The following is a 27581-nucleotide window of genomic DNA, read 5'->3' on the forward strand; positions in this document are numbered from 1 at the left end:
GTACATTACTCTCCATCTTAAAATCAAACAGAAGCTAAATTTGTCAAATCTCATTGAAACTACTGAAGAACCCATTAGGGAAAGAAATGGGGGCTGTAACAAAAACAATATAATTAAAATCTATAAAAAAAAACATCTCATTCAACTCTTGTCACATATTAACTAAAAAATAAAATTGAGGGACAAAATATCTAAAATTACAAAATGAGGAAAAAAAGCAAAACAAAAAAAAAGTACTGATTCGATGCCTGTACTGACTAAGTTTAAAAAAACAAAACCATCTGAAATACAAAAGTAAGTTGTTTTTTTTACTGTCAAATATATACAGTAGCTGTTTTGATAACCATGCTCAACAGGGGGGAAACAGCTTCACAATCATTCTTGTTGCAGATAACATCAAAAAATTACATTAAATAGGACCATGGATGGGGAATATCTTGCTTCTCCAGATCTGTTACATCTTAGTTGTTAATGGTTCCTGGTTTACGTTCCTTCATTTTGCTACAGTCCCTAATTTTACATCTTAAAAGTCCCCCAGATCTCACACGTGGTTGACTTTACCTCTATGTCTTTTTCATGTCGTGTCATCAAGGTTGAAAAAAATCGGTTTTACCAAAGTAGAAAGTACAGACATCGGTTTTCAAATGTAAGCACAAAAAGTCATCAGAAAAGTAGAGATACCCAAAATGTCTAAATGAGCACAGTAAGACAACATTTGGACTTCATTATGTCCCACCACTGTTTGTATATGAATTTCATTTGGTCTCGTGATTGGCAGGCGACCACTCCAGGGTGTACCCCATTCTCTCGCCAAAAAGTCCAAATGTACCCCATTCTCTCGCCAAAAAGTCAGTTCACTATGAGGACAAGCACTCTATGATTGCATTTGTAAAATCATAACTAACTAAAATTACATTAAAAAATAAGGTAGTTAACAAAGAGAAATCTTTAGGTACATGTATGCAAAGAAAACGTCAAAAGTTACAAGAATATGGGTAAAAGGTCTGCAACTGAAGATAACCAACGCCTCTACTTTTCCTCATAGTATTAGAATTTTATTTTTTGAAATTACAACTTTCATGTTTGTTTGTTTTTTTGTGATAATTTACAACTTGATTGTGAAGCACAATCTAATGAGACATCAATAGGGCCACAATGGAAAAATTTGAAGAAAAACTTACAAGAATACAAATCGGAATGTTAACAGAATGTAGTTCTATTAAGAGCAAAAAGACCTCAGTGTAAGATAATAAAGTCATAATTTTAGGACACTAAAATATTTACTCGTCGAAGTTTATTTCATTTTTATCATAGTACAACTTTGTTCTTTGACTTTTTCTTTACAAGTCGTATTGCTCAGATAATAGTCAAAATATTAAAAGAAATTACCTTCCTAATGCTAACAGAATTATGTAATAATTTCGACATTTTACCCTCTTATTACAACTTTATTCTTCATGACTTTTTCATTTGTTTTCTGGGAAATTAAACTCAATTAAAGTCTTTTCACACACAAAAAAGAAAAACGTCGTTTTCAACTTTCTTGTCAATGTAAAAGATTAGGTACAGCTACACATTAGTACGTACTCAATGAGATGAAAAAATTCAAAAGTAAAAAAAAAACAAAACAAAAATAGAAAAAGAAAAAAGTTACAAGTCATAATGTTAGGACAAAGTCATAACCCTACGACAGGGGTGTCAAACTCAATTTTGTCACGGGCTACATCGCAGTTATGGTTCCACTCGGAGGGCCGTTCTGGCTGCAAACCCATATGATAGCCTCGTATTATTACATATACACAAATTAATGGATAATTACTTTTGAAATTGAAAGCCAGTAAAAAACTGTTTGTTCAACTACAGTATGAATCCATTTTATTTTAAAAGGGGGGTTGGTAACAAAAAAAATGCTAGAATTATCGCAACATTTTGAAAAGTGAAGCCGATTTGCAATTGTGGTATTTTAGCAAGAAACACAAAGTTGATGCACACTCTCGCGGGCCACATAAAATGACTTGGCGGGCCGGATCTGGCCCCCGGGCCACCAGTTTGACACCTGTGCCCTATGAGAAAAACTAACCATTGATAATACAGTGGAAATGGCATGAACATATTTTTTTATCCAAAATGACTTTCTTTCCTTTAATATTACTCTATTCATTCCGCTTTTTTTTATTTATTTATTTATTATTATTTTTTTTTTAAATACAACTTCCATAAAATGTCAATTATTTTTCCCGTCACAATTGACTATTCACATTAAGCCAATCTAATGAGACTCAATACAATAGCGGCAGCAAAAAAACTACATTTCCAAAAATAAAGCAAATTTCTTTCCGTCTGACAGGTACGGTTTTGTTAATGTGATAGTGGAGAACTGCACTCGACCGTTTAGAATATCGTGACCATCTCGTGGCACTAAATAAGGCATCCGGACACATTGTTAAAAATAAACACCTTAATCAAAATATGTGCATTAATATCTTTTATTTGGTCAGTAGAAATAATCCTTAAGTCCGTGTTTTTTTCTCCATTTATATTTTCCCTCACCGACAGGAATCAATGGAAAGCCATTTGGCCATTTATTTGATATCCCTGATATCCATCTTAAGGTCCATGTACTAGTATGCTCTTTGTCCTCACTAGTAAGACAACTTTGGCATACTATTAGGACAACTACATGTTACTAGTGTGGCAAAACTGTGCACAAGTTGACATCTGCGCACCATTACTACTACTACTACTACTACGAAAGTGCTCGATGTTAATAAGGAGAATTTTAGAACGCTATTTCTGTACACTAGTGAGACAACTTACTAGTAGGACATGTTACTAGTGAGGCAAAACTGTACACTAGTTCACTACTGTTTGCTTCTAGTAGTACTACAGATATTATACAATTCTTTGAGTTATCAGCACATCACGAGTAGTGTGCAGATGTCAACAACGTAGATAGATTTTCCCTCATGAGTAAAGTAGTTTTAGTTTTACAGTATGTCAAATCTGTCCTATTAGTGTGCAGTATTGGAATGCAGTGGTGGAAAAACACTACTAGTAAGACTAGATCTACTAATGCACCCTAGTCATTCTACTACTGACTTTCACTACCGTATGACATTTTTGCACACCGATAGGACAATTTAGGGATACTAGTTGTAGAATTGTACAAGTGATAAGAAATGATGCATTGACAACTGCGTGCTACAAGTGACAAAATCTTTCTATATGACCTCCACAGCTTCACTTGTAGCACCGATACGAATATGCAGATGTCAACTAGTGAGGACAAAGATCATACTAGTATACGGACCTTAAGATGGATATCAAGGAAGGGTTTGAATCAACGAGTAGGACAACTTTGACACACTAGTTGAACCACCAAATGTTACTAGCGAGGTAAAACTGCGCACTAGTTGACAACTGCATGCGATAAGTACAATTAGTGAAATCAAATTCTCCTAGTTATTATCTAGTGCTTCACTAGTAATATTACAAGTGCACAGATGTCACTAGGCTGCCTCACTAGTAACTAGTTGTCTTTCTACTAATATGCCAAAGTTTACCTACTGGTGCAAAAATATCAGTACTAGAAAAACGTTACTAGTAAGACAGTCATTATACTACTTCCTTCCACTGCTGTGAGAAATCTTTGCACACCAGTGAGACAACTTGGACATACAAGTTGAACAATTACATGTGACAAGTGAGGCAAAAAGGTGCATTAGTTGACATCTGTGAGCTACTGGCATTACTGCTGAAGCATCAGAGTAGGAGAATTTCATAATGTCACTAGTAGGACGAGTAGCACGCAGCTGTTAACTAGTGCAGTAGTGGAAAAGAAATGACCAGTAAGACACATTTGTTCTACCACTCTGCTGAATTGTCTTATCGGTGAGGACAAACAGCGTACTCTTACATGGAGCTTAAGCTGGATATCCTTACGGTATGAAGGCTCAAACGGATTTCAATGCCAAAGGCACACATTTGATGCTGACGACGATGGCGACACGAACGCGGGTTGCCGCCACGAACGCGGGTTGCCGCCAAGTCCGGCACACCTTCTGGCTGATTGCGTGGCCAGGACAGAGCGCATAAGATATTGATGAAGACTGAAAACCGTCTCTTACAAAGACTGAAGCCGATTCTCGTCCGGGGAGCTAATAGGAGGGGATGAGGCCCTAATGGAACGTTCGGCAGTGGTTAATGGAGATGGGAGGACACTCCGCTATGTTCATTATCATCTCAGTATATAAAAAGGAAAGGCACCCGTGCACTTCTGATGTCAGGAAACTTGAGCCTCCGCACCATCCAGCCTGCCGAACATTTGATGGATTTCCAGAAGCATATTTCTTCGTATATTTCGCCGCACAAACATGATTTACACAACTCCCAGCTTTCACAGTGTCTGATTACAGCGAAGCCGTGGAAAGCGCCGCTAATTCCTGCTCGGCTCGGCGGGGAGGAGGCGACGGCCGGGGATAATTAGCGGGTCATTATTCCTATCCGGCACGGTTTAAATAATGCTTTTTTAAAAAGTACTTTCTGTAAGTACATGGCAACCGAATGCGGGCGATTGTTGAAGGCATCTACCGATGACGCCAACAAGCACATGGCGGGGGATAAGGTTTCCCTGTCAAGCTGAGTCATTAGGCCCTTTCACACCACTTGTAAATGCTGGGATATTGATGTGTGTGTGTGTGTGTATGTATATATATATATATATATATATATATATATAAAAAAACGCAAAAACCAAAATGGGGGAAAATGTCCTGGGGCAGTGTCAGAGCCGTTAACATAAGGGGGAATAAGAGGAAGACCAATCATCTGATCGTGCGATGCTGAGGTCTGGGTTCTATGAAAAAACAGTTACGGCTCTGATGATGTAAATTCTGGCGGGATCTCTGTTCCTTGATGCTAAGTCTTCTTCCTGCCCGGCCTTCTGCCGCCGGCAGGTTGCAGATGGCTCAGCGGGCCGGACAGTTTATGGGTTTCGAAGTCCAGTTTGTGCTGCAGGATCCCAGCGAGGATGAACTCGGCCGAGACAACCGGGAGCGACGCAGAGACGGCCGCAAGGCACAGCGGCCAGTCCTCCGTGCAGGAGATCACCATGGTGTGAGGCTGATGAAGGAGACGAAACACAATTTTTCTTTTGTTTAGAAAAGGGGTGGGTAAAGTATGGCCCGTGGGTCACACACCACATATGCCATTCTTTAATCCGGCCTACCGAGCTTGAACATTACCAAGAGCCACCTTTTGTTAAAATTGGTTAATTAAAGTACATTATCCATTTATCTAATTCAATAATTGGTAAATTGATTCCTTGTAAATAAATTTTAAAAAAAATAGTTAAGTAAAAGAAGTTAAGAGTTTAACTCTTTCCATGACCAAGCCCATAACTCAATTTACTTGTATACAGAATAAAATTTCCCTATTAATATACCAATCTGTTGAAGCTCACTCAAAAAAAATATATATATTTTTTAAATAATTTTTAAAAATAACAATTTATTTTGTTACATTTTAATAAAACAAATTATCACTGTATTGAATGTAAAGAAGTTAACTGGTTTTATAAAATGCCATTACTGTAGCTAATGTAATATTTGTGTGTTGGATGAGTGCTTTTCAGAGGCATCGCCCTAGTAAGTGAAGTCAGGAGTCAGCTAGGCAGGTTTTGTGTGTGAGTTGTAGCCTACAGCAGCTTTTAGTTATTGATCCTGAAGGCAAGAGAGAGAAACTGTTACCAGAACTACAAGATTTTAAACCCTCACAATGTGTAATAAACATGGGCATCATTTTTTACTCTGAGTTTAATTTTACTCCAAACATCAAGAATGTAACTAAGCAGGTGTTTACCATCTTAAGAATATAGTCAGAATCCACCTGTTTCTCTCTTAAGCAAACATGGACATGCTGATGCATGATTTTATCTCCTGTTTAGATGATTGCAATGCCCTACTCTCTTCCCAAAAAGACCATCTCCAATCCACAACAACTGCATAACTCAGCTCCTCGTGTGCTGACGAAGGCCGGTGGGGGGGAGCACATTACACCGGTTTTAAGGTCACTGCACTGGCATTCCATGTGTCTCAGGATCAATTTTAAGGTTCTTTTACTTGTTTTTCAATGTCTTAATGCTCACGGGAAATCATGTATCTCTAATATGCTTTTATCAAATCAACCCTTGCGAATCCTGAGGTCCTCAGGTACCAACCTTTTAATTATTCTCAAAGCCAGAACAAAAACATACAGTGAGGCTGCACAATTTGGAGAGGCCACCCCAGTCTACCCGGGTCGTGGTGGCACCTCTCGATGCGGATGGCTCCCACAAGTTGTCTTTCCTCACCTGGTTCCTCAGTGCTTTGCCATGTCTCTATACTATAAGTCAATTGGTGCTATGTTTGTGTGTGCGTGTATGTGTTCGTATGGGTGTGTTTGTATTTATATGTTGGGGTTGGAGAAAATTGGAGTTTTTGTTAATTTTTTAAGTCCCGTTGAGGGGGGGGGGAAAAGTGTACTGTAATTTCTCGTGTATAATGCGCACCCAAGTATAATACGCACCCCCAAAGTTGACCTCAAAATTCTGGAAAACCCTTCTAACCTATGTATAATGCATTTTTACAATGCATGATTTTGCCTCTACCCATATGATCAAAACGAAGTATGATCTATATTTTGTTAGTTTTTTTTCAAATTATTATTCTGAAGTTAAGCACTTTATTTGAACACGTAATACTTTTTTTAATTGACTTGTTATTTTGAAATTCACAGGCCTACTATAATTTAGTAAATTAGAAAACACACAGTTGTGCTCATATAATTGATTACCCAGGCAGAATTTGTAAGATGGGTACAATTCTTTAAAGAAACATTTTTTCCCATCACTCGAGCAGCGGATCCGAAGCACAATGGTAACTACAATTTTGTCTCACAAACACAAGAGAAAAAAAATAAAGAGACAAAGCGATGACTTGTGACTTGAAAAACCACTGTACCAGGTACCACTGTATATGATTTTCCTTCTCTTTTTCTTTTAACACTCCCTGTTGAGTGTCCCCAAAAGGCCACAAATAGACCAAAGGAAAAGCTAAGTCAATCTTTATTTGTTACTCTTGTGAGGAATGGAATAATTTTGTGTGACGGCAGTTTAACAGGCAACTTTAGTGGCTTATTTTTCCAGAATATTTGGGTGGAACTGCCACAACTTTGGGGGCGTTTGACTTCATGGAGGGTCCACTGTGCCATAAAGTCGACTTTATGAGTTTGCACCTTGCGTGAAGAAGGCATCTTCGGGAGAAAGGTGGCTCCGCTGCAGGAAATTATGTCCTTCATGTAGACCGGCTCGGGCTTCACCGACTTGGTGATGTGGATCGCATAGCCCTGAAAAAGAGAATGCAATGCAAGATCATGTGTATGTGTCTTATTTTAAAATGCCTGCACAAAAATGATCACTACATTGTCATTCTGAGTTGCTCTTATGATCTTGCGGCTTTTTTTTTGCCAGAATATCGAACAATCCTTTAGCTGACTCAGCACAGTGGCATGGAGGAGCACCGACTCTGTTTACATCCTGTGTTAGCATGCTGGCAGTAAGCAGATAAATGGCCTGCATCAGGAAAAATACATGCTAATTTAAGGAGTAATCATGTCATCTCATCTTGACTGAGTCGTAAAATTCTCCAAGCTGAAACCAAGATATTCACACAAAAACTTTATAAGTGGCGGAAAAAACAATCCACAAACATTGCTGACACGATGTGCGGGGAATTCTTTTTTTTTTTTTTACAAAAGGTAATGTAAGGCTTATCGAGCATACGCGTGGTAAGTTGCTGCAAAATAGCTGTATTTTGAGGGGAATAACGTATTAATAATATCCCCCAGAATGTTTATATTTTCGACTGATTACAGCGTATCACTTCTTGTACAAAAAACCCACAAATTTGGCTATAATTCTGTACTGTACTGGAGGTTTAAGGGAATAACATTAGATTCATTTTAGATAGTTTAAAAAAAAATAATAATAATCAAATGATCCCCAAAGTGTCTATGTTCCACAAATTCATTTTAATTTTAATGTACATTTTGTACAAAATCCAACTAAATTCTTGTTAGAACAGGCTCATCGAGCATACACAGACATGCAAACACCAAAGACATGAAAAAGGTGACAAAAAAAATACAAATTGTCGTGAAAACTGCAGAGAATTTCTTAAAATTATTTTAACATAAATTAAGCCATTTGGAAGACTTTGAAGAGTACAATAAGGCAAAATCAACAAATTTTCTTCACTCAGAAAAACATTTATTTACACTGCTCATGTACAAATTTAAAATTATAATCAAATTTGTCTAATTTCTTTGCTTTTTTGTTTTGGCTTCCAACTTGAGCCAGGCCCATCGCCACCTGCACCTGGTGCCTGCTTCAAGCTCTGCCACATGAATAGGATCCTCCTCTTTAAGCACTCTCATTCTGGAAAAGAATTGACTAAAATCATTCTGTTTCACTTCATTTTTCACTATTACGAACTTCAAAGTCTAATCCCAAATGCATCCTTCAGGAAAATATTAAGTACAATACTTTTCTGTTTTCATTGTCCATTTCTGAATTTGAAGTTATCGCCCTTTCGCTTAATACATTTAAAATTAACATCCGTAAACTAATTAGATAATTGTTGTCGCGTTTCCTAATTAATACAAAATGTACTAGCGGATCAGCACCTCAATGCGAAAATACAAAAGACCAGTGCAACAAATACGACACGGGCTGATCTGATGAGCAAAAATCTTGCTTAACCGTAAGAGTAGCAATAGAGGATGTCCGCTCCTGAGGTGGGTAGAGTAACCAAACATTGGACTCAAGTAAGAGTACTGTTACTTGACAATAATGTGACTCAAGTAAAACGTAGTCCTCCAAAGAAAATACTTGAGTAGGAGTAAAACGTACATAGTGAAATAATTACTCAAGTACTGAGTGAATAGCACAAACAATAATTTAAAAAAATAATTAAATTTGAAATTTAGTTCAGTGTTTTCTCAAGTTATAAGTGAGCTGAAATATCCACATTTGGGCAGACAGTGCCAAACATCCATCCATTTTCTGAGCCGCTTCTCCTTACTAGGGTCGCGGGCGTGCTGGAACCTATCCCAGCTGTCATCGGGCAGGAGGCGGGGCCGGGGATTGAACCCGGGTCCTCAGAACTGTGAGGCTGACGCTCTAACCAGTCATTCACCGTGCCGCCCAGTGCCAAACAAATACTACAATACATGAAAGCTGTTGTTTTTGTTCGTCTACAGAGTAGCGCGCCGCTGCCTTCATGGTAATGACGACCTTCCCAACATGGCCACGTAGGAACGACAATCAGCCGGGGTGGTTTATCTATTGTTAATACCTATGCCCGGGAACCCCAATAGAAGATGTCGTGTGAGGTCATGTGACTTTCTTGTGTCGTTTGATTGGTGAACTAGACTTAAACATCACTAGCGCTTAAATTATGCGGAAGTGTGAGTCGGAGTCTTGCGCACGAAATAGTTGATGAATAAGCAATAACTGATAAATAAAAGTCATGAGCGACATTCAGATCATTGTAACGGAAACAAAGTACAGTTATCGTGAGCTGTCAGCGTTCAAGGAGTATGAAACAGCCTATGACGACGCCGACAAGCCCCCGCAGGAAAAACTCATCGGCTCTATACAATTCACGTAAATGACCTATTTTGAGTTCAAAACGGCAAATTTCGCCAAAAGGCGACTGATTTTCATGTATGCATACAGAAAAAATATATACTAAGCTACTATTTCAAAGCCATGATGCCCTGTTTTTATAGACCTCAAACAAGCATTTCCCAATAACCCTTGCAGTTTTGTACGAATTACAGTGCATCATTTTGTGCGGAAAATCTTACTATATTCCTGTGAGAACAGGAGCATCTAGTATACCACCTTACATGGGCAATCTGCCGAAAACAATTTTGCCGTATCTTTTCATAATTTAGTACTTAGAAAAAAAACAAGCATTTTCAAGTGAACCCCAAAATGTGTTTATTTCCTACTAATTACAGTGCATCACTTTTGCACAAAATTCTACAAAACAACAGCACACATTTTGCCTTAATTTCACAGAAGCGAAGAGGGCAAGTTGGAATTCAGTAATCTAAACTTTTGTTTATATTTTCTACTATCACAGTTCATTATTTTTACACAAAATGCTACCGTTTTTTTTTTTGTGAGAACAGTCCTATATACATACAACCATTCATATTGAGAACATTTGATCTGAGCGAACATTTGATGTTATTTAGTGAAAGGAGTAGATACTAGGTATAGCAAGGACCTCACATAACTACAAAAACGCTTCTGGAGTGGAGCCAGGATCTGCACTGTGGCTCAGTCATCATCGATATTAACCTGGGAGATGGAAGAACAGAAACCGTCCATCCATCCATTTTCTACCGCTTATCCGAGATCGGATCGCGGGGGCAGTAGTTTAAGCAGGGAAGCCCAGACTTCCCTCTCCCCAGCCACCTCATCTGGCTCCTCTCAATGTGAAGGAGCAGCGGCTCTACTCTGAGATCCTTCCGGATGACCGGGTTTCTCACCCTATCTCTAAGGGAGACCCTGCGGAGGAAACTCATTTCGGCCGCTTGTATCCAGGATCTTGTTCTTTCGGTCACGACCCACAGCTCATGACCATAGATGAGGGTAGGAACATAGATCGACCGGTAAATTGAGAGCTTCGCCTTTCGGTTTTGCTCCTTCTTTACCACAACGGATCGATACAAAGTCCGCATCACTGCAGACGCTGCACCGATCCGCCTGTCGATCTCCTGTTCCATTCTTCCCTCACTCGTAAACAAGACCCCAAGATGCTTGAACCCCTCCACTTGGGGCAGGATCTCATCCCCAACCTGGAGAGGGCATGTCACCCTTTTCCAACTGAGGACCATGGTCTCAGATTAGGAGGTGCTGATTCTCATCCCAGCCCCTTCACACTCAAACCGCTCCAGTGAGAGTTGGAGATCACGGCTTGATGAAGCCAACAGAACAATCATCTGCAAAAAGCAGAGATGCAATACTGAGGCCACCAAACTGGACCCCTTCTACGCCTCGGCTGCGCCTAGAAATTCTGTCCATAAAAGTTATGAACAGAATCGGTGACAAAGGGCAACCTTGGCGGAGTCCAACCCTCACCGGGAACGAGTCCGACTTACTGCCGGATATGCGGACCAAACTCTGACTACGGTCGTACAGGGATCGAACAGCCCGTACCAGGGGGTTCGCTGCCCCATACTCCGGCGCCTCTCACCGTGGGCAACTCCAGAGTGGAAGAGAGTCCAACCCCTCTCAAGAGGACTGGTACCAGAGGCCAAGCTGTGTGTGGAGGCGAGTCCGACTATTTCAGTCGGAACTTCTCGACCTCACACACCCAGCTTGTGCTCCTTCCCTATCAGAGAGGTGACATTCCACGTCCCTAGAGCCAGCTTCTGTAGCCGGGGATGGGATCGCCAAGGTCCCTGCCTTCGGCCACCGCCCAGCTTGCACTGCACCCAACCCCTAAGGCCCCTCCCACAGGTGGTGAGCCCATGGAAAGGGGGGCCCACGTTAACCTTTCGGGCTTTGCCTGGCCGGGGCCCTATGGGTGCAGGCCCGGCCACCAGACGCTCGCCTTCGAGCCCCACCTCAAGGACAGAAATCATCTCAGTAATAAATGGAATGAACGAGTTAGAGCACCTGTAAAAGAGGCTGGCTGCTGGCGAGCCTCAGAGACTCCTGCAGGCGAAAATTGAACTTTTTCTCCTGTGCTGGATCTTTCACGATGTAGGCGTCAGGAGACAGAAAGCTCCCGGCTTCACCGCTCTGAAATATAAAGACTCTCTCAGACACGTGAAATTTATTTTATTGTCACAGGTCATTTAGTGGCTAACCTTGTCCAGCCAGTGTGTGTTGACAATGGGGATTCCTTTGGCCACCGCACACAAAAACTTGACAGTCCTGCGCACCTTGTCGGTCACAAGGCAGTTCATGTCTGCGACGCCATTAGCCAAAACGCCTCCCAAACGGGCCAGCACTCTCTCCCCGGCATCGTCCACCACCCCCGTGAACAGCACCTGAGAGCGGATGACACAACCAGGCCCGCTTGTTGTTGTTAACCTGTCATTTATTCATCAAAGATCAAATACAAGACCAGTATCAAGACAATTAGTTTGGGGCTGAAATGGACACAGGGGGTCCTCAGTTTCCCGAAATACAACTTTGAGGTTACAAACAACACAACAATAAATTAAGAATAACTTTTCACACGGAACAAGACATGTTCAGGTACCACTGAAATTACTGTTTTTCATTTGATTATTTGGAATGTGTATTTTTTTTAAGCGTTTTTTTTCCTACAAATCTTTAATGTAAATATGACTACTACAGCATTAGTGTAGGTTAGCGATAAAATACAACCCCTTAGGCCCCGCCGCACACCAGGCAACGCAACTAGGGATGTAACGATTTCTAAATCTCACATTTCAGTTTTATAATGGTATAATCTCACGGTACGATAATTACTGCAATATTGTGGAAAAGCTCACGGTAGTGCAGGAAGTTTCATCATGGTACAGGTGGAGCGTAGAGGCGCACGCAGCAAAGCGAGAAGACATCTTTAAATCATATTACCATGCACTTCTATCCCCGTCCATCCAACGATTACATTTGTATACTTCCAACATGGCCGTGCATCCTGTGTGTGTGTGTGTGTGTGTGTGTAGGGGGGGGGGGGGCTTTTATTACCATTGCAAGATTGCATCTTTTGTCAAATAGTGGCCGGGGAGTGTTTGATGGTAAAAATATTCCTGGCATACAGTGTGAAGTTGGAATTTTTAACAAAAAGACAAACAAGCAGCATTAAAGCCGGGGGAAGAATGGGAAAATCCAGTCCTACTGGAAAACGTATTTATGGAGAATTGCAGAGAAACAGCAAGAACCAATACAGACTGGGCAGAAACCAATAAGTCTGAACATAAACATGGACACACAGTTACACAACGTTGTGGAGTGACTGCCTGTGAGACCACTACGCTCATCATCATTAAAGACATCTCCACATAACATTATGGGATTATCTGTAATTCTATGATGGGACCTCATTTACAACATGCGGTAAGACTCGGCACTTTATTGTTCACTTTAGATAGAGCCTGCTATTTTGGTGCGAAACCGCTCAAATGGGTTTAGCGATCATCCTGTGTGATAATTACAGGTGGGTATCTATGATGGTGTACAACCTGTGGCAAATAAAAATTGTTCTGACCAAGACCTCGACTCATTGGCTGGACATTATATTTATAGTCATTTGTGGTGGCATAGAACAACACTGTATCATACTAGGGGCTTCCTTCGTTCCCCCTCGCTTAGGTAAATAAGGGGCCCCTCGTTTCACAAATGTGCCCTGTCTTTGAAAAGGCAGAAAGTTTGATGCGGCGCTTGTAATAGCTCTCATTAGATTGTGGAGGTGGACCTAATGTTCTGGCCGGCTTAAAAGAGTGAAAGGGGAACAAAATAAATCAACAACATACACAAACCTTGTAAGAGTGGCTGCCATCTCGTGACCGGCGACTCAGTAATGGGGAAGCGTAAGAGTTGCAAGTCATGGGAGAGGAATCTATGGAAGCTTCTCGCGGTTTCCTCTTGCTGCTGATTGGCATCTGAGGCTATAAAAGATTAAGATGAAAGACAAAGCATCAACATGTATGGAATTATCATCGGGAAGCCGTTAATTTAGCACTTAATTCATTAGTGGATCAACAGTGACATTAGCCATGAGTTAGGGTACTCTGGTGGGTTAGCGGGAGGAAGGAAAGCGTCATGCTTTCAGTGATGACTGAAGCGCATTAGTTAAAAAGGCTGAATCAGAAGGGAGACAAGCAGCACTCTAGATTGATGTTCCGCAATGTCAACTATTAGCTACTTAACATTCCATTTAGTGGCCACAACTTTAGGTACACTTGCACAGTTGAATCAGAGCCAATACCAGCACGCTATGATAAAATCGGACTCTACGCAATGGCAGACCTCCCCCCAAGGCCAGGCATTCCTAAACACGTCCATCTGAATTGTGATTAAAAAAAAAAATAATAATTTTCAAATAAAACACATGGATGAAGTTACCTGTGCACTTTTGCCAGGACCGCCAGATGCTGCACTTCCATCCTCAATGGCTGTGACAGGAGGAGATTCCTTAGCATTCCTGCCCCGCTGAAGGCAGGACGCCCTAGCTCTTCTCTTTGCTTGGACCGGAACTGGGTTCTCATCTTTCACTTTTGCCTCCAACACCCTCTTCCTTCCTTTCCTCTTGTCTTTGACCACACCTTCATGGCTGCCTGGGGGAGCTATTAGAGCCTCAGAAGTTTCACTTTTTACCGTCCTCTGCACTCTGGCCCTGATATTTCTTTTAGGCAGAGGAGATTCAGCAGCGGAGTTGTTCGAGGGTTCTTTTACATTTGCTCGCCTCCTCCCCCTAGTGGCAGCTGCCTGTTTTGACTCTGGCTTCTCCTTCTCAGCTTCATCAAAAAGCTTAGTGGTTAACAGCTCTGGCTCCCTGGCCCTCTTGCCTTGTGGCGTAGCCTTAGGAGCAAGATTCTGACTGAATATGGGGGGGATAAAGTTGGTCCCGGGTTCCGTTTTGGCCCTTCCTCCTCCTCGTCTCCCTCCTCTTCCTCTCTGAGAGACGAGGCTGCTGCTGCAGGACATCTCCGAAGCAAGGGCGTTGGGTGAGCTGGATCTCAAAAGTGCTCCTGGGGACGGAGCTCCGCAACTGCCCTGCTCTGATTGTTCTGTGAGACCAGCTGCCACTGTCCGCCTCCTCGTGATGGGTGCCTGGTTAGGCCCGTTGGACCTTTTCAGCCCTTGGCCTCGCCCCTGACTCCCTTGAGTGCTTGAAGCGGACACTTCGGAGCTGACGGAGTTGGATGAGTTGGAGCGGGATCTAGTCCTCTTGGCTGGGACATCATCTTGATCTGGAGCGGGTATAACGGCGATGGTTCTTCTGGCCACCCTTTGGCCTCTGTGTGTCGCCCGGGGTTTTTCTTCTTTGTTTTGTTGACGTTCTTTCTCTGCTTGATCCTGTTTCTGTCTATCTTTAGCTTCTGTTTCCAGTCTCTCACGTCCTTTTTGTTCGTCCGCCCCTTCTGTTTCTTCTCTTTCCTTCTGTGCAATTTCGTTTCGTCGTCTCTCTTGCTCCCTATTTTGGACCTCAAAAAGGTTGGTCTGCTGCCTCATAGCATCATCTTCACTCTTGCTCCCCAGCAGGCCTACACTTCCTCTGGCTTTATTGCCAATTGCTTGTCTTTTTTCTATTGGTTCCTCCTTTTCTCTTAGTAGTGAAGGTGTTCTTCTTGAGTGTTTAGTGGTACTGGTTCTAACTTTAGATTGACTGTGTAGAGCCTGTGGGCCCGGTTCACTAGTACTCATTGGCTTTTGTTCAACTGCAGAGGTCTCGGTCTCCTCCACTTGAGAACATACGAGTGACTGTGTCTCGTCTTCAATTTGCAGTGGTTTGGCTTTTCTTTTCCTCAGGCCAGGGACCAAGATCTCGCTGTCAGCCTCTTCATCTTCACATGTGTCCATGAGCTGAGTTTCAGCAGAAGAGACTTCAAAATTCACAAGCGTCTGAGTCTCTATTTTCTCTTGAGCAGGACCTGATTCATCTTTGTCATCGTTAGGCAGGGTGTCAAGATTAGGCTGAGTCTCCTCTTGATCTGGTTGTATTGAAGTTACTAATGGAGATTCATTACTGCTCCCTTGGCCTTCAGCTCTGTACTTTGAATGATTTTTACCATTAAAACTTTCTTTTGGGATTTCAAGAGTACTGCTGAGGGACTGTGACTCCTCATTTATTTGTAGCGGCCTTGCTTTTCTTTTATTGCGCACGAGTGGAATTGAGTCGTCCTCTTCATCGCTTTCCTCATTTTCACTTGTAGCAATAGGTTTGGTCACAACTATATTAACAACATGAGGTGTAATGGCCAAAATGTTAGAACTTGCATTGGGTTGCATCTCTTTATCAAGCTGCACCTTACTTGCATGCAAGACTTCAATTAAGTCTTCGACATCAGTTTCCTCATTTTCACTTGCAGCCAAGGGCTGGGTCGGGGCTATACTCGTAGACTGATGATTAGTAGCTAAACTGTAAGAACTTGTATTGGGTTGCGTCTCTTTATCAAGCTGTACTTTTCTTTCACAAAAGACTGGAATCAAGTCCTCATCATCGCTTTCTTCATTTTCACTTGTAGCCAAAGGCTGTGTGGCAGCTATAGGCTGGGTTGCAACAGCCAAACTGTAAGAACTTGTATTGGGTAAAGTCTTGTTATTTATCTGCACTTTTACTTCATGTAATACTGGAATCAAGTCCTCACCAGCGCATTCCTCATGTTCACTTATCGCCATAGGTTGGGTTGCAACAGCCAAAGCATAAGCACTCATATCGGGTTGTTTCTCTTTATTAAGCTGCACTTTACTTTCACATGTGACTTCAATCACGTTTTTGGCATCAGTTTCCTCATTTTTACTTGCAGCCGTGGGCTTGGTTACAGCTATACTCAAAGGCTGATGATTAGCAGCTAAATCATAAGAATTTGCATTTGGTTGATTCTCTTCATTAAGCTGTACCTTCCCGTTACGCAAGACTGGAATCGAGTCCTCATAACATTGTTCACTTTCACTTGTAGCCATAGGTTGGGTCGCCGCAATACTTGTAAGCTGACAATTATCAGCCAAACTGTAAGAACTCAAATCAGTTTCTTTAGCAATCTGGTTTGGTTGAAAATGGGTGAGACTGTTTGTAGTCGGGCGCTCCTCTTCATGAATTGCAGTCATGAGTTGGGTTTCAGCCAAAGCAAGGGTTGAAGAGGTGGGCAAGTCAAAAGGTTGGGTCTCTGTATCTTCCCCTGGGTCTTCTTCAGACTCACTGTAGGGCTCCAAAATATAGGGCTGTGTTTCCTGTAAAGCCAAATTTACCTGCTGCACCTCAAGCAACACTGGACTCCTGGCAAGCACCTCATTGGGCTGGGTGGCCTCCATGTTTAAGTCATTCCCAAGTGATTCTGGGTCTGCGCTTGAAATATTTGCATATGCTTGGGTATCAGCCTCAGTTACAGAGACAAAGGCCTGGGTGCTCTCCATCGCCAGAGCCTGGCCTGCACTCTCCAGGTGGCTACTGTCAGACAACCCCAGCTGTAAAGACACTCCTCCGCTAGGCAGCTCTTCCATGTCCTCGCTGGATGATTCACACCCTGAGGCTTGTCTGGCATCATGGAGGCCACTTTGGACCTGCCCTCGTGTCTGAAGGATAAAGGACTGCGTCTCAGCAACAATAAAGTCCTCCTCTTCCTCCTGGCTGTCTGAGCATGAAGACAAGGCTGCAGATCTTACTGCACTGTTGAATCCATCTAGGGAACAGAGAGGAAAATGCTCTCTAAGCATTGCCTTTTGTTTCCACAGCATGTTGCCATGATCATGAGAGCTACCTAAGCTGAGTGGCAGTTTTTGATATGGACAACATGGGCAGCAACTCAGGGCAGCACCGCCACGAGTACAAAAAAAAAAAGAAATAAAACGTACCTTGTGACTGGCTGACACAAGGATTCAAGCATTTCAGCGCAACTTCTGATTGGTTAAGAGCTAGTTTAGCAGGTAGTAACACACATAGCTATTGACAGGGGTGTCAAACTCATTGTAGTTCAGGGTGCACATAAAGCCTAATATGATGTCAAAGAGGCAGGACCACTAAAATCTAACCATACCTGATATAATTATAAGTATTATATGTTTTTCCTTTTGCTTGAATGCAAAACAAATCAAATACATAAGGAAAAACATATTTAAACTAATTTTTTAAATCATTTTACAAAACACATTTACATTTCTTGAGAATATTTTGCTTCAGTTTGTCATCTACAATGTGTGTGTATAATAACTGATCACTGTGATTGTATTCTAAAGGCACAAAACTCCAAGTCACAGGTATTTGGGAACTTGAATCAACATATGAAGACCTAGGAATTACCACCATCCCGTTTTTTACAGGAACATAATAATTCTCAAAATTACCCTTAATCCCCATCACCACAATGTCTTCTGTATTTTTTCATTTAAAAAATTCATCCTGCTGTCCTGAGTGGACCCCCTAATGGGCCGGTTTGGGCCCGTGGGCTGTATGTTTGACCCCCCCTGGTATATACCACTAGATTGAGCCTTGACAAAAGAGAGAACTGGAGCAATTTGCAGAGTGGCCGCCATCTTGAGACACGCTATGCCCCACCCACCCCCCCACACACTTTATTTCGATAAAAAAAAAAAATAATAATAATAATAAATAAATCAAAATAATCATAACTCAATGAATTTCTAAGCGATTTTCATGCAGTTCATTTTGTTACAAACACCAGACGTAGCTACGATACAAAAAGAATCAGTGTGTGTTGAAAATGTTTCTTCACTCAAAAATTGTTACTCTTAAGGAAATAGTAAGTTGAAAAACAGCCGAGACCTTTAAGCCACACAATACTATGGCGCCTTCGTACCTGAGGTACTTGACTGTAAACAAAGCAAAATGTTATGAAAGCCCAAATTATAAAATTATCCACATTTTGTATCATTACTATGTGGCTGCCTACCCAGTGAGTCATTCATGCCAGAACCCCCACTGCCCAAGATATATAAATAGCGTGACATGACACTAACAGTAATACAGCACGTATTTGCAAATTTAACAAAGTGCACTTCTTTTCTTCCTGTTCAAAGGAATACGGACAAATAACTGTTTACCAATCAACGCCGAAAGCGTACCATTAGCACCCCAACGAAGGTGTCACTCAAAAGTATGTGGGATATTTTTGGAGTCTAGAATGGAAACATATAATGGAAACAGATCGACAAATATAAGAAAACGACGCTCCGGTTAAACAAAATCCTTGACGTGTTCCGTCCACAGTAAAAGCCACATTTGTTTTTGAAATGTGAACGACTGCAAAAAAAGGCATGATGCCTGAATTGGGCATCATGCCCTACAGTGTAAACGTAGCCAAAAGAGGCCTGGGTCAGATATGAAAAAAACGGTAGTGTATTGTTCACATTGAGATGAAAACAAAAATGAGATACATGTCACGTTGGGGGGGGGAATAATTTACCTGCAATGTGAAAATAGTCTAACTTATGTTTAAACGGACCCAGAGAGGGACTGAGGAAAGCTTGGGTCTCCATCTCCTCTACTTCTCTTTCTGAAAACATGCAAAGAGTTAATAACAGCATCCATAGCAAAACAATATATAACAGTCAAAACAAAACAATACGCGAATAAGAAAAGTCACCCCCTCCCCCAGGAAAAACTCATCGGATCTATACGATTCACGTAAATGGCCTATTTTGAGTTTAAAACTGCGGATTTCACTGAAAGGCGACCGATTTGCATGTATGAAAACTATAATAAAGAATACAAATGATATGGGTTTTCTATATTGCAGATTTTTACCCATCATGGTTGGGTCTGGAACACATTCACCCGATAAACGGGGCTTCACTGTACAAAGGTAACAATGCTCAGTTCTGATTGATGAGTATGTGTATTATTGTGTTTGTAGTTTGCAGTGGTTTAGAACTGCTTTTTTAAATATTGTGACAGTCTTTGAAGAATTTCCCAAAATATTGGAAAGAAACATAGTGCTTTTTTAAATATTGTGACAGTCTTTGAAGAATTTCCCAAAATATTGGAAAGAAGCATAGTGTCATATAACCACCATAATAAACCATTTTTGATACAGCCCTTACCATATTTGATTTTGCAGATATGCCTAATGTTGTGGTGGTGTGATCCACTGCATTTACCTGATAGTTGCACAGGGGTAGAGCAGTGCTGCAAATTTGGAGCCTGCAAACAAGATGGTTTTATCCCTGGAAGAATTATTGGATTCTTCTCTTCATCAACATCTGTATCACTCTCCCCGTCAGCAGGGGGCGCACTGGACTCATCCACGTCGGTGTCTGCGTCAGAGTCCGACTGGACAGCTGCTGCGGTGATACCAGGAGTAACTGAGGAGGGTGTGGTGGCGACAGGTGACAAGTGAGGAGGATCTCGCACCGCATTGCTGTCATTTGATATCATAGCTGAATCACTGACATTCACGTGTGTATTAAAAACGGGGGCTTGGTTGTCATCTGATTTCGAAATCTCCCCAATCAAGTGTAGCCTGGAAGGTGTCTTATCCCAGGTGGTGCCGCCAGCCTCCTCGTCCACATCTGTGTTGCTGTCGAGCTGGAAGTCATCTGGCAGGACTGGAGGTGCCGCATCAGCTTTTTTAGCATCGGCTGACATGTGACTGACAGGCCCGTCGGGGTGTACAGGAGGTGAGGATGTGTCGCCCTCTTCATCCACATCTGTATCACTGTCCATGTGAAAGCATGCAGCGTTCGCCCTCCGGTCTGGCACCAATTCAGCCTTGCCACCATCCTCCTCCATGTCAGTGTCACTGTCCATGTTAAATTTAGGGATGGCAAGTGTGGAGACGGTGCTTGTGGACAGTTGCGACAACTCCTCCTCTGTAAAGCTGGCTTTGCTTTTCAGCTGTTCGAGCACACTGTGCTCCCTCTCCTCGAGCGTGGCCCTCCCCGGTGTCTGGCCCTTTTCCACTGCGCCTGCCTTGTCCTCGTCACTGTCATCTAGAATCTCAAGAGTGTTCTTTTTGTGCTGTCGCCCAACAACCACGTCAGGCTCCTTTTTGCTGACGCTGACATGTCCGTGAGGCTTCTCTCTGGTAGACGAGGACGGCGTGATGGGGCTTTCATCCACACAGTAGGGACTTGGAATGGAAAAAACAGATTATTGCTCAACTGTACAGTGGGCTGTAAACTTTGCATACATCTGAATTAGGCCACCAATCATGTTTTAGTGTATCTATCCATCCACTTAATATAGCGCTTGACCTCATTAGGGTTGTGCATGAGCCGGGACACCCTGGACTAGTTGCCAGACAATCACTGGGCACATATAGACTAACAAGCATTCACACCGATGGACAATTTGGAGTCTTCAATGAACCTAGCATACATGTTTTTGGAATGTGAAGGACGTTTGTGCACCTGGAAAAAACCCTCACAAACACAGGAAGAACGTATAAAATAAATACTAAAACAGTGCCCTACAACTGCCCCTAAATGGTTGCATTTCACCCCTAAAATTTGAGAGAGCGCAAGTAAATTTTTGCACGTGCGGCCGGTAAATTTGCTGATTTTTTTAAAATTACGGTATTATTGCTGACAAACATCTGATCAACACTTTAGCCCAATTGTTGCCAATAACGCACAAGTGAGCTGCCTTTGCCAACTGACATTAACTTCGAAAGGAAAAGGAGATGAACATCAAAGAAGAAGGAGGGCTAATGTATATAAGGTGGGGAACGACCACTGCGTTTGGCTAATGTGTGAAAAGAGGCTTGGGGTTATTGCACAAATCTATAGGTTTCACATAACTCTTGTGAACAATAAAGAATGGCGAAGAGGACTAGTAGCGCTTACATTTTCCCTGATCAACCTCGTGTGCCAGAGGAGACAAATCCTGATAATGAATCCAACTTGTTTTGTGAGGAAACAGTCATAGCAAAAAATAAAAGGCAGGAAATTCTGTTTTCAGGATGAGTGGCTGCATATTATCAGTAATACTGTGAAAACGAGAGGAAATGTAAATATATTTACAGTGTCTGCCCCTAGGATTCCTGGCTGCACCTGTAAAATTTGAGTGAGGGGCAATTGTGCTCCTAGTAAAATAAGTTAGTCTGAAGCCCTGCAACAAAAACTTGTTGCGCATAAAGCTAAAAGTCAAAATACTGTAATACAGGAAAAAAAATCCTATTACTAGCACAAAAATACCAGTTTTTTTAATTATTACATTAAATGCTGCCTATTCTTTTTCGAGAAAAATAAGATTATTCTTGTAACATGACAACCTCGGAGAGTGTAGATTACAGTGGTGATCAACCATCCATCTTTTTTTCTACGGCACTAGTCCTTATTAGGTTCGGGGGTGAGCTTTAGCCGATTCCAGCTGACTTTAGGAGAGAGGCGGGGAACACCCTGGACTGGTGGCCAGTCAATCATACAGCCAAACGAGTATTCACACTCATTCACCCCTTGGGAGAATTATCTAAACAAAAATCGAGGACTGTACAACGTACCTTTCAGGGACTATCTTGTTGGTCGGGCTAAGAAAGGTTGAACAGGTAGGGGTGGCTTTATGTGAGTCGGAATCAGACCCTGGAAGCAGCCATGGAAATTATGAAGAAGCAGAGATGGGCATAATGATTAATTAAATAATGAACTGTTGAATAATCCTGTCTTGAACCAATGGAGGATAAATGGAGTGCGCTACTTGGCAGCAAGGAAGGGACATGACAGCAAGTTGAAAGACAATGCCCGGTCCTAATTGCTACACATTTGTCTGTACATTTACAAATTCTATACATACCTAGAACCTTGCACCTGCTCTCTCTGTGCCTTGGCCCCTCCCCGTCAGAGTCTGATTCGGAGTCTGGGACCACCGTCCCGTGCAGCTGGACTGAAGTGGCCTCAAAGGACACACAGCTGTTCGGTGCAGGCTTCTTCTCTTCTTCACCCAAACATGACACCGTAGCTGAAGCCTGTGACACCTTGCTGGCACTCACCTTGATGCTATCGCTCTCCTCTACAGAATCACCCGGAAAACTGGAACGAACATCTGACGTTCCGCCCACGACGTCCTCGCGTGTGTCGCTGATGCTGACGTACTGACACGGGATGTCTGCCATGACCAGACGGTCCCCCTCGCTGAGTGCATAACGGACGTTGGGAGTCAACTTCAGGCGGCCCTTGCGGGTGCCATTCATGCTGCCCAAGTCCCAAACCAAAGCCTCCATATCCACCCCGCTGCGGGATCCTCGTCTGCGGTGGACGGAGATGCAGATGGTGGCATGCTGTTTGGACACGCAGGGCGCCGGCAGGGGCAGCGTGCAGGTGCCAATGTCACGACCAAGCACGTTATCCCCCATAAAAAGAGGAAATTCTGTGTGAACAGGCGGTGCACTGTCAATTCTGACCAGGAAGTCCTAACTTTTGACTATTATTATTAAAGGTCCCATATTTTACCAAACCAACTTTTTCTTGTATTTAGGTTGTAATATCGGTTCTATGGTGCCTCAGTAAATATGTGAAATATGAAACAAAATCATCCATGCATTCCTGCGTTCCAGACGGTTTTCTGCCAAGAGGCCTGATATCAGCTCATTCAAATTTCTGAAGCTTATCTACATCACAAGCGAAGAGCTCCACCTACCCCTCTGCTCCTGAGCCAGCGCTGTCGACATAAACACGTGTGCTCTCACAAGTGGGTATTCTAAATAGCCAAAATATGGGACATGATGCTGAGACTAATATTGTTCCCGACAATATGTGAGCTTTCTTGTTCACTACTTTAATGCTAGAAACAAACTCAATCCTTAGTTTCTGCCCAGAAATTGTCCACACTGCTTTGCTTTGCGCATACAGCGGTACCTTGACTTTCAAGTTTATTAATCCGTTCTGACCAAGCTCATAACTCAATATAATAATACAATATCAAGTCAATTTTCATTCCAGCCCACCATGAAACAGATTCAATTGTCCGACATTAGTCCTTTTTAAATCGTCAAAAATTGACTTTTTTTTTTTGCAGATTTATGCCGGGTTTCTTTGGTAACATATTGCAAGACACAGATAATGGCATTCAAACAAACATTCAAAATAAAATCGGCAAACCAACAAACGGCCAATTTTTTCCCGTTTTTCTCTCTTGCAAAGATAAATAAATACTAAATGACAAACTATGGTAAAACAGTCAAATGTCTTGACTGTAATTCATACCTTTATTGTTGGAAGCATTAAGAGACTAAAAAAATAAGTTATTCATTTTATATTTTTTAAATTAGTCACCAATTAATCGGTTATCGGAATTTGATTCCGCCAAATATGGGACTCGGCATCTGTCTCCAAAAAAATCCATATTGGTCAGTCCTTAGTTACGAGTTTCTAATAAAGAAAAATAAAGCACTGTGTTGTATAAAAACAGTAGTATGCATTCCTGTGTTGGATATACAATATGGGAGCTCCTTGCGACTTCTCATTTTGTATTTGCGTGTTTGACTGTTTTTTTCCATTCAATCAACAGTTGAAAGTGCATCGGTGAGCGTGGCTCTAGTTGCCCATGTACGAGGGCATGACAGTATCTTCATTGCTCCCTTTTTTTCGCCCTCACTTCACTCAAGCTGCACTGTCTCTGAAGCTTGTGCATGACTTAAATTCTGGCCTGCAACACATAGCAAAAAATGTAATAAATGGGGGGGGGGAAAGAAAGAATCGCCCAAACGACAGATCTTAACTCGGAATAACTCATGGGGGGGGGAATAGTTGGGGCTCTAGTAAGTCAAGGTACCGCTGTATTTGTTCAAACATTTTTGCTACAATAGAAAGAGCAGAGAAGATATTTGGTTGGATATCAATCTTGACTTTCAATATCATTTAATGCTTTTGTCAAGAAACTAATCAAGAAAGTTCATTCACCATTGATTTCTTTTAATCGGGTCAAATCATGCTTTTCTCCTTCTTCCCGCAAACAGCTTGTTATGGCCCTCTTTCTGTCACAATTTGACGGTAACACAGTTAATAGATTTGCTTGTTGTGATCATTTAAAATTCCACGAATCTCAGATCCAGCACCTGGGTGCGTTTTAAAGTTCCGTCCGTGCGAACTGAGGCCAGTAAGAGAAGCCTTTTTTACATTGGCCCTTGGTCCTGGAATGACCATCAGTCAACTCAAACTGGCCTCGTTGGTCTCTTTGTATAGTTTTCAACTAAAGGTTGAGGAATGTCTTGATATCAGTTGCTCTTGCTGGCCTGTAACTATTTTCTTTGCACATTGACTTCGTAAATCCTCCTCTCTGTGTTGTGGTGTGCTAGACTGCTGTTGCTTTGTTGCACTTGCATTTTGTAAATTTGGTCAGTATTTACTGCTCTCCTTTCTTGGTGGATGGTGGGCAATACTTCGTGCTGTGTGCTGGTTGGCTGTGATCAACAGTCTGCAGTGAGACTGCAGAAGTGGCCACAAAGTCATTTATTGTTGAAGGAATTATGTTAATAAGTGCCTCAAACATTTATTAATTTTGTAGGCTTTGTATAATGTTTTTTGAGGAGTCGAATTTACGCAATCGCATTGTATCGTTAGAATCAGTCTGTCACCGGAAGTGGTACAATTTTCAGTTTCATAAAAACAGCAAAAATCAGAAGTGATGTCAATTACTTGAATGTTGCTGGCTTAACATCGTTTTGAAAGATTTGCTTTGTAAAGTGTACTCAATGATCCTATGTTATGTGTGCTTGCCTAATTGTATTTCTCCTTTAGAAAACTATTCCCACACAACTAATCATATGCACAAAGAGAAGAAAAAAAACCTGGAGGAGGAAAAAGTCCCACATTTTGAATTTGCAAGTATATTCGTGAGTGCCTTATAGAGGGTTAATCTACTCAATGTGGATACCTTAAGCATTTCACAAGTGGCTGGAGGCGCGAAGCTTGCGATGCAGTTGGTAGAAGATAGTGCGTGTACAGGATGATAACTTTGTTGGGCTGTGTGCTATTACTCTAATGACGAGTCGTGACACACAAGAAACAATGCCCTGCTAACAATAGCCATTATCTGCTACACTCGAGTGTGCTATTCGAGTAAAAGTAGTTAAGTAGTGAACGATGCCGTGTAGCGATCGCTAAGTTAGTGACATAATGATAATAATAATACCAAATGATAATATGCTGTCACATTAACATTTCTGCCTGCTCCATCAAGTATGCATGCCTAGAAGCGGACCTGTACCTCAGTCGCAATGGGTTTTATTTTCCGTTTAAATAAAGTTTTGGGTTTGTTTTTGTTGTTGTTTTTTTTAAACTTGTAACTAAAAATTATAGCTCAATGCTTGCCTCTCACCTCTTTCAGGAACGTGTTCATTCTTCAAGATGCACAGCTTGGCTAAAGGTTGCCGCCCCTTGTTTGTCTTCACTTCTTCATTTTCCTCCTCATCTGTCTCTAAGATGGAGTCGTTGATGACTTGAGTGGCGTCCATTCCTCGTCCAGAAGCAGAACGTCTGCCATAACACTCAATTTAAGATTCATTCCACAAATGATTTGAGCTTTTATCTTAGCACATAGCAACCGTCATACACGTGATGCTACGAAAATAACGTTAGTGTGACCGGCTAATGGCGTTAACGTTAGCATAGCAGTACTGTAATGTGGACTTTTTCCACTGAGATGCCCCTCGGCACAACATTTAGTGCCTCATGCATATTACTGTGCATAGTTGTGCTCTAACCATTTCCCCCAGATCTTGTACTTTCATTATGTTTGCAAACAAACTGAAAAGGAGAGTTTAAGTAAAGCAAACGTCACTGCGTTACTTTGCCCAATAAGGAATATAATTACAAAGGAAGTTAGTCAAGGTAAAGTGACCAAATGCGTTTTAGCACCTACGTTGAAGGATTTGGGGGCTAAATGTTACACGTTTTCGTACTTAAGCTCATAGCTATGACCGTATAACGTGCGTCGAATTTATTTCGTCACAGGAGAAGAAACTCCTGTCAACTTACCTTGCACGCCCTGCTTTCCTTAATGAGAAAATAAACAACTCGTAAGTCTTTTTCCGGGTTACGATAGGTCACGCCCACTAAAAAATGTGTAAAACGCTGATACGATTGGTCAGAACGACAGTCACTCCACCTATACTCAACATCCATTGGTCATTGGATCACACTTCCGTTTGATTTGGCAGGTCTCTGATTGGGTCAAAAACATGAGTCGGACAACAGTGCTTCGCGCCACGTGCTTCTAAAAGGGAAAGTGCCATAAAAATGCTTTTGTTAGAAGTATATGCTCCTGTACATATTTTGTATTTTTGTAATTTTTTTAAACTAAAATATGTTGGCTTACAGTTAGATAATCTTAAAAAGTAGCCTATTACTTTTACATGTAGTCCTTTTTGTGTACATGGTTTGTATTGGGACTGAAATGTCTTCTTCTCCCTTATTGTATGCATCTAATATGTATTTAAAGCATTCAGCTATATATAGCTAAGCTACTTTTAGTATCTGAATAGATGCAGTCACATTCCAGCGAGGTATGAGCACTTTTGGTTATGGCTTGGTATGCCTGTGATGGCCGTGGTCGCTTGGCTTGCTTTTCATTGGTTATGCCATAATACTACTGGGAAAGCAGAAAAAGCAGATACTACATGACTTAATAATACGGCGCCATTATCTGGTCTGTTGCCTCTGGAAATTATGCCTGTGTGTGCTGAAATAATTTATTATTTCTCATGGCTACAGGTACTAAGTGAGACTAGATTATTTAGTACTTTCAGTATTTGGGAGGGAGGGGGGGGGGGATATCTTTCAATACTTTCTGAAAAACAAAAACAAAAAAACTATTTGCCGTTTTTGTGCTCTCTCGGTAACAGGCTGAGACACCACAAGATGGTGCCAAAAACCCAGC

General features: G+C 41.8%; 1 protein-coding gene across 4 annotated transcripts; it reads right to left on the bottom strand.

Moving 5' to 3' along the window:
• Nucleotides 1-423: 423 nt before the first annotated feature.
• Nucleotides 424-26719, bottom strand: mdc1 (mediator of DNA damage checkpoint 1). Of its 4 annotated transcripts, none has more exons than XM_061674354.1 (12): nucleotides 26681-26719; nucleotides 26022-26179; nucleotides 22500-23072; nucleotides 22210-22288; nucleotides 19868-20838; nucleotides 19174-19263; nucleotides 14156-17433; nucleotides 13570-13698; nucleotides 11926-12108; nucleotides 11732-11857; nucleotides 7273-7383; nucleotides 424-5121 (listed from the first exon to the last, which is right to left on the bottom strand). In XM_061674354.1, exons 2-12 carry the CDS (start codon nucleotides 26155-26157, stop codon nucleotides 4918-4920), a joined length of 5880 nt encoding a protein of 1959 aa, XP_061530338.1. In that variant the 5' UTR covers nucleotides 26158-26179; nucleotides 26681-26719; the 3' UTR covers nucleotides 424-4917. The 4 variants fall into 4 exon arrangements, with proteins under 4 accessions (XP_061530338.1, XP_061530340.1, XP_061530339.1 ...); XM_061674356.1 differs by lacking the exon at nucleotides 26681-26719 and having other exon boundaries at nucleotides 22500-22837; nucleotides 22933-23072; nucleotides 26022-26138; XM_061674355.1 differs by lacking the exon at nucleotides 19174-19263.
• Nucleotides 26720-27581: the final 862 nt, after the last annotated feature.

The sequence above is a fragment of the Phycodurus eques genome, chromosome 4 (genome assembly GCF_024500275.1).
Source record: "Phycodurus eques isolate BA_2022a chromosome 4, UOR_Pequ_1.1, whole genome shotgun sequence".
In the NCBI taxonomy this organism is placed as follows: Eukaryota; Metazoa; Chordata; class Actinopteri; order Syngnathiformes; family Syngnathidae; genus Phycodurus; species Phycodurus eques.

Coding starts and splice junctions, on each gene's coding strand:
- mdc1 (XM_061674354.1), bottom strand. CDS start 26,157: ATGGACGCCACTCAAGTCATCAACGACTCCATCTTAGAGACAGATGAG. Junction 19,264..19,867: donor TACCCCTGTGCAACTATCAG/GTAAATGCAGTG, acceptor GCATGTTTTCAG/AAAGAGAAGTAGAGGAGATG. Junction 11,858..11,925: donor ACACACACTGGCTGGACAAG/GTTAGCCACTAA, acceptor TTTATATTTCAG/AGCGGTGAAGCCGGGAGCTT.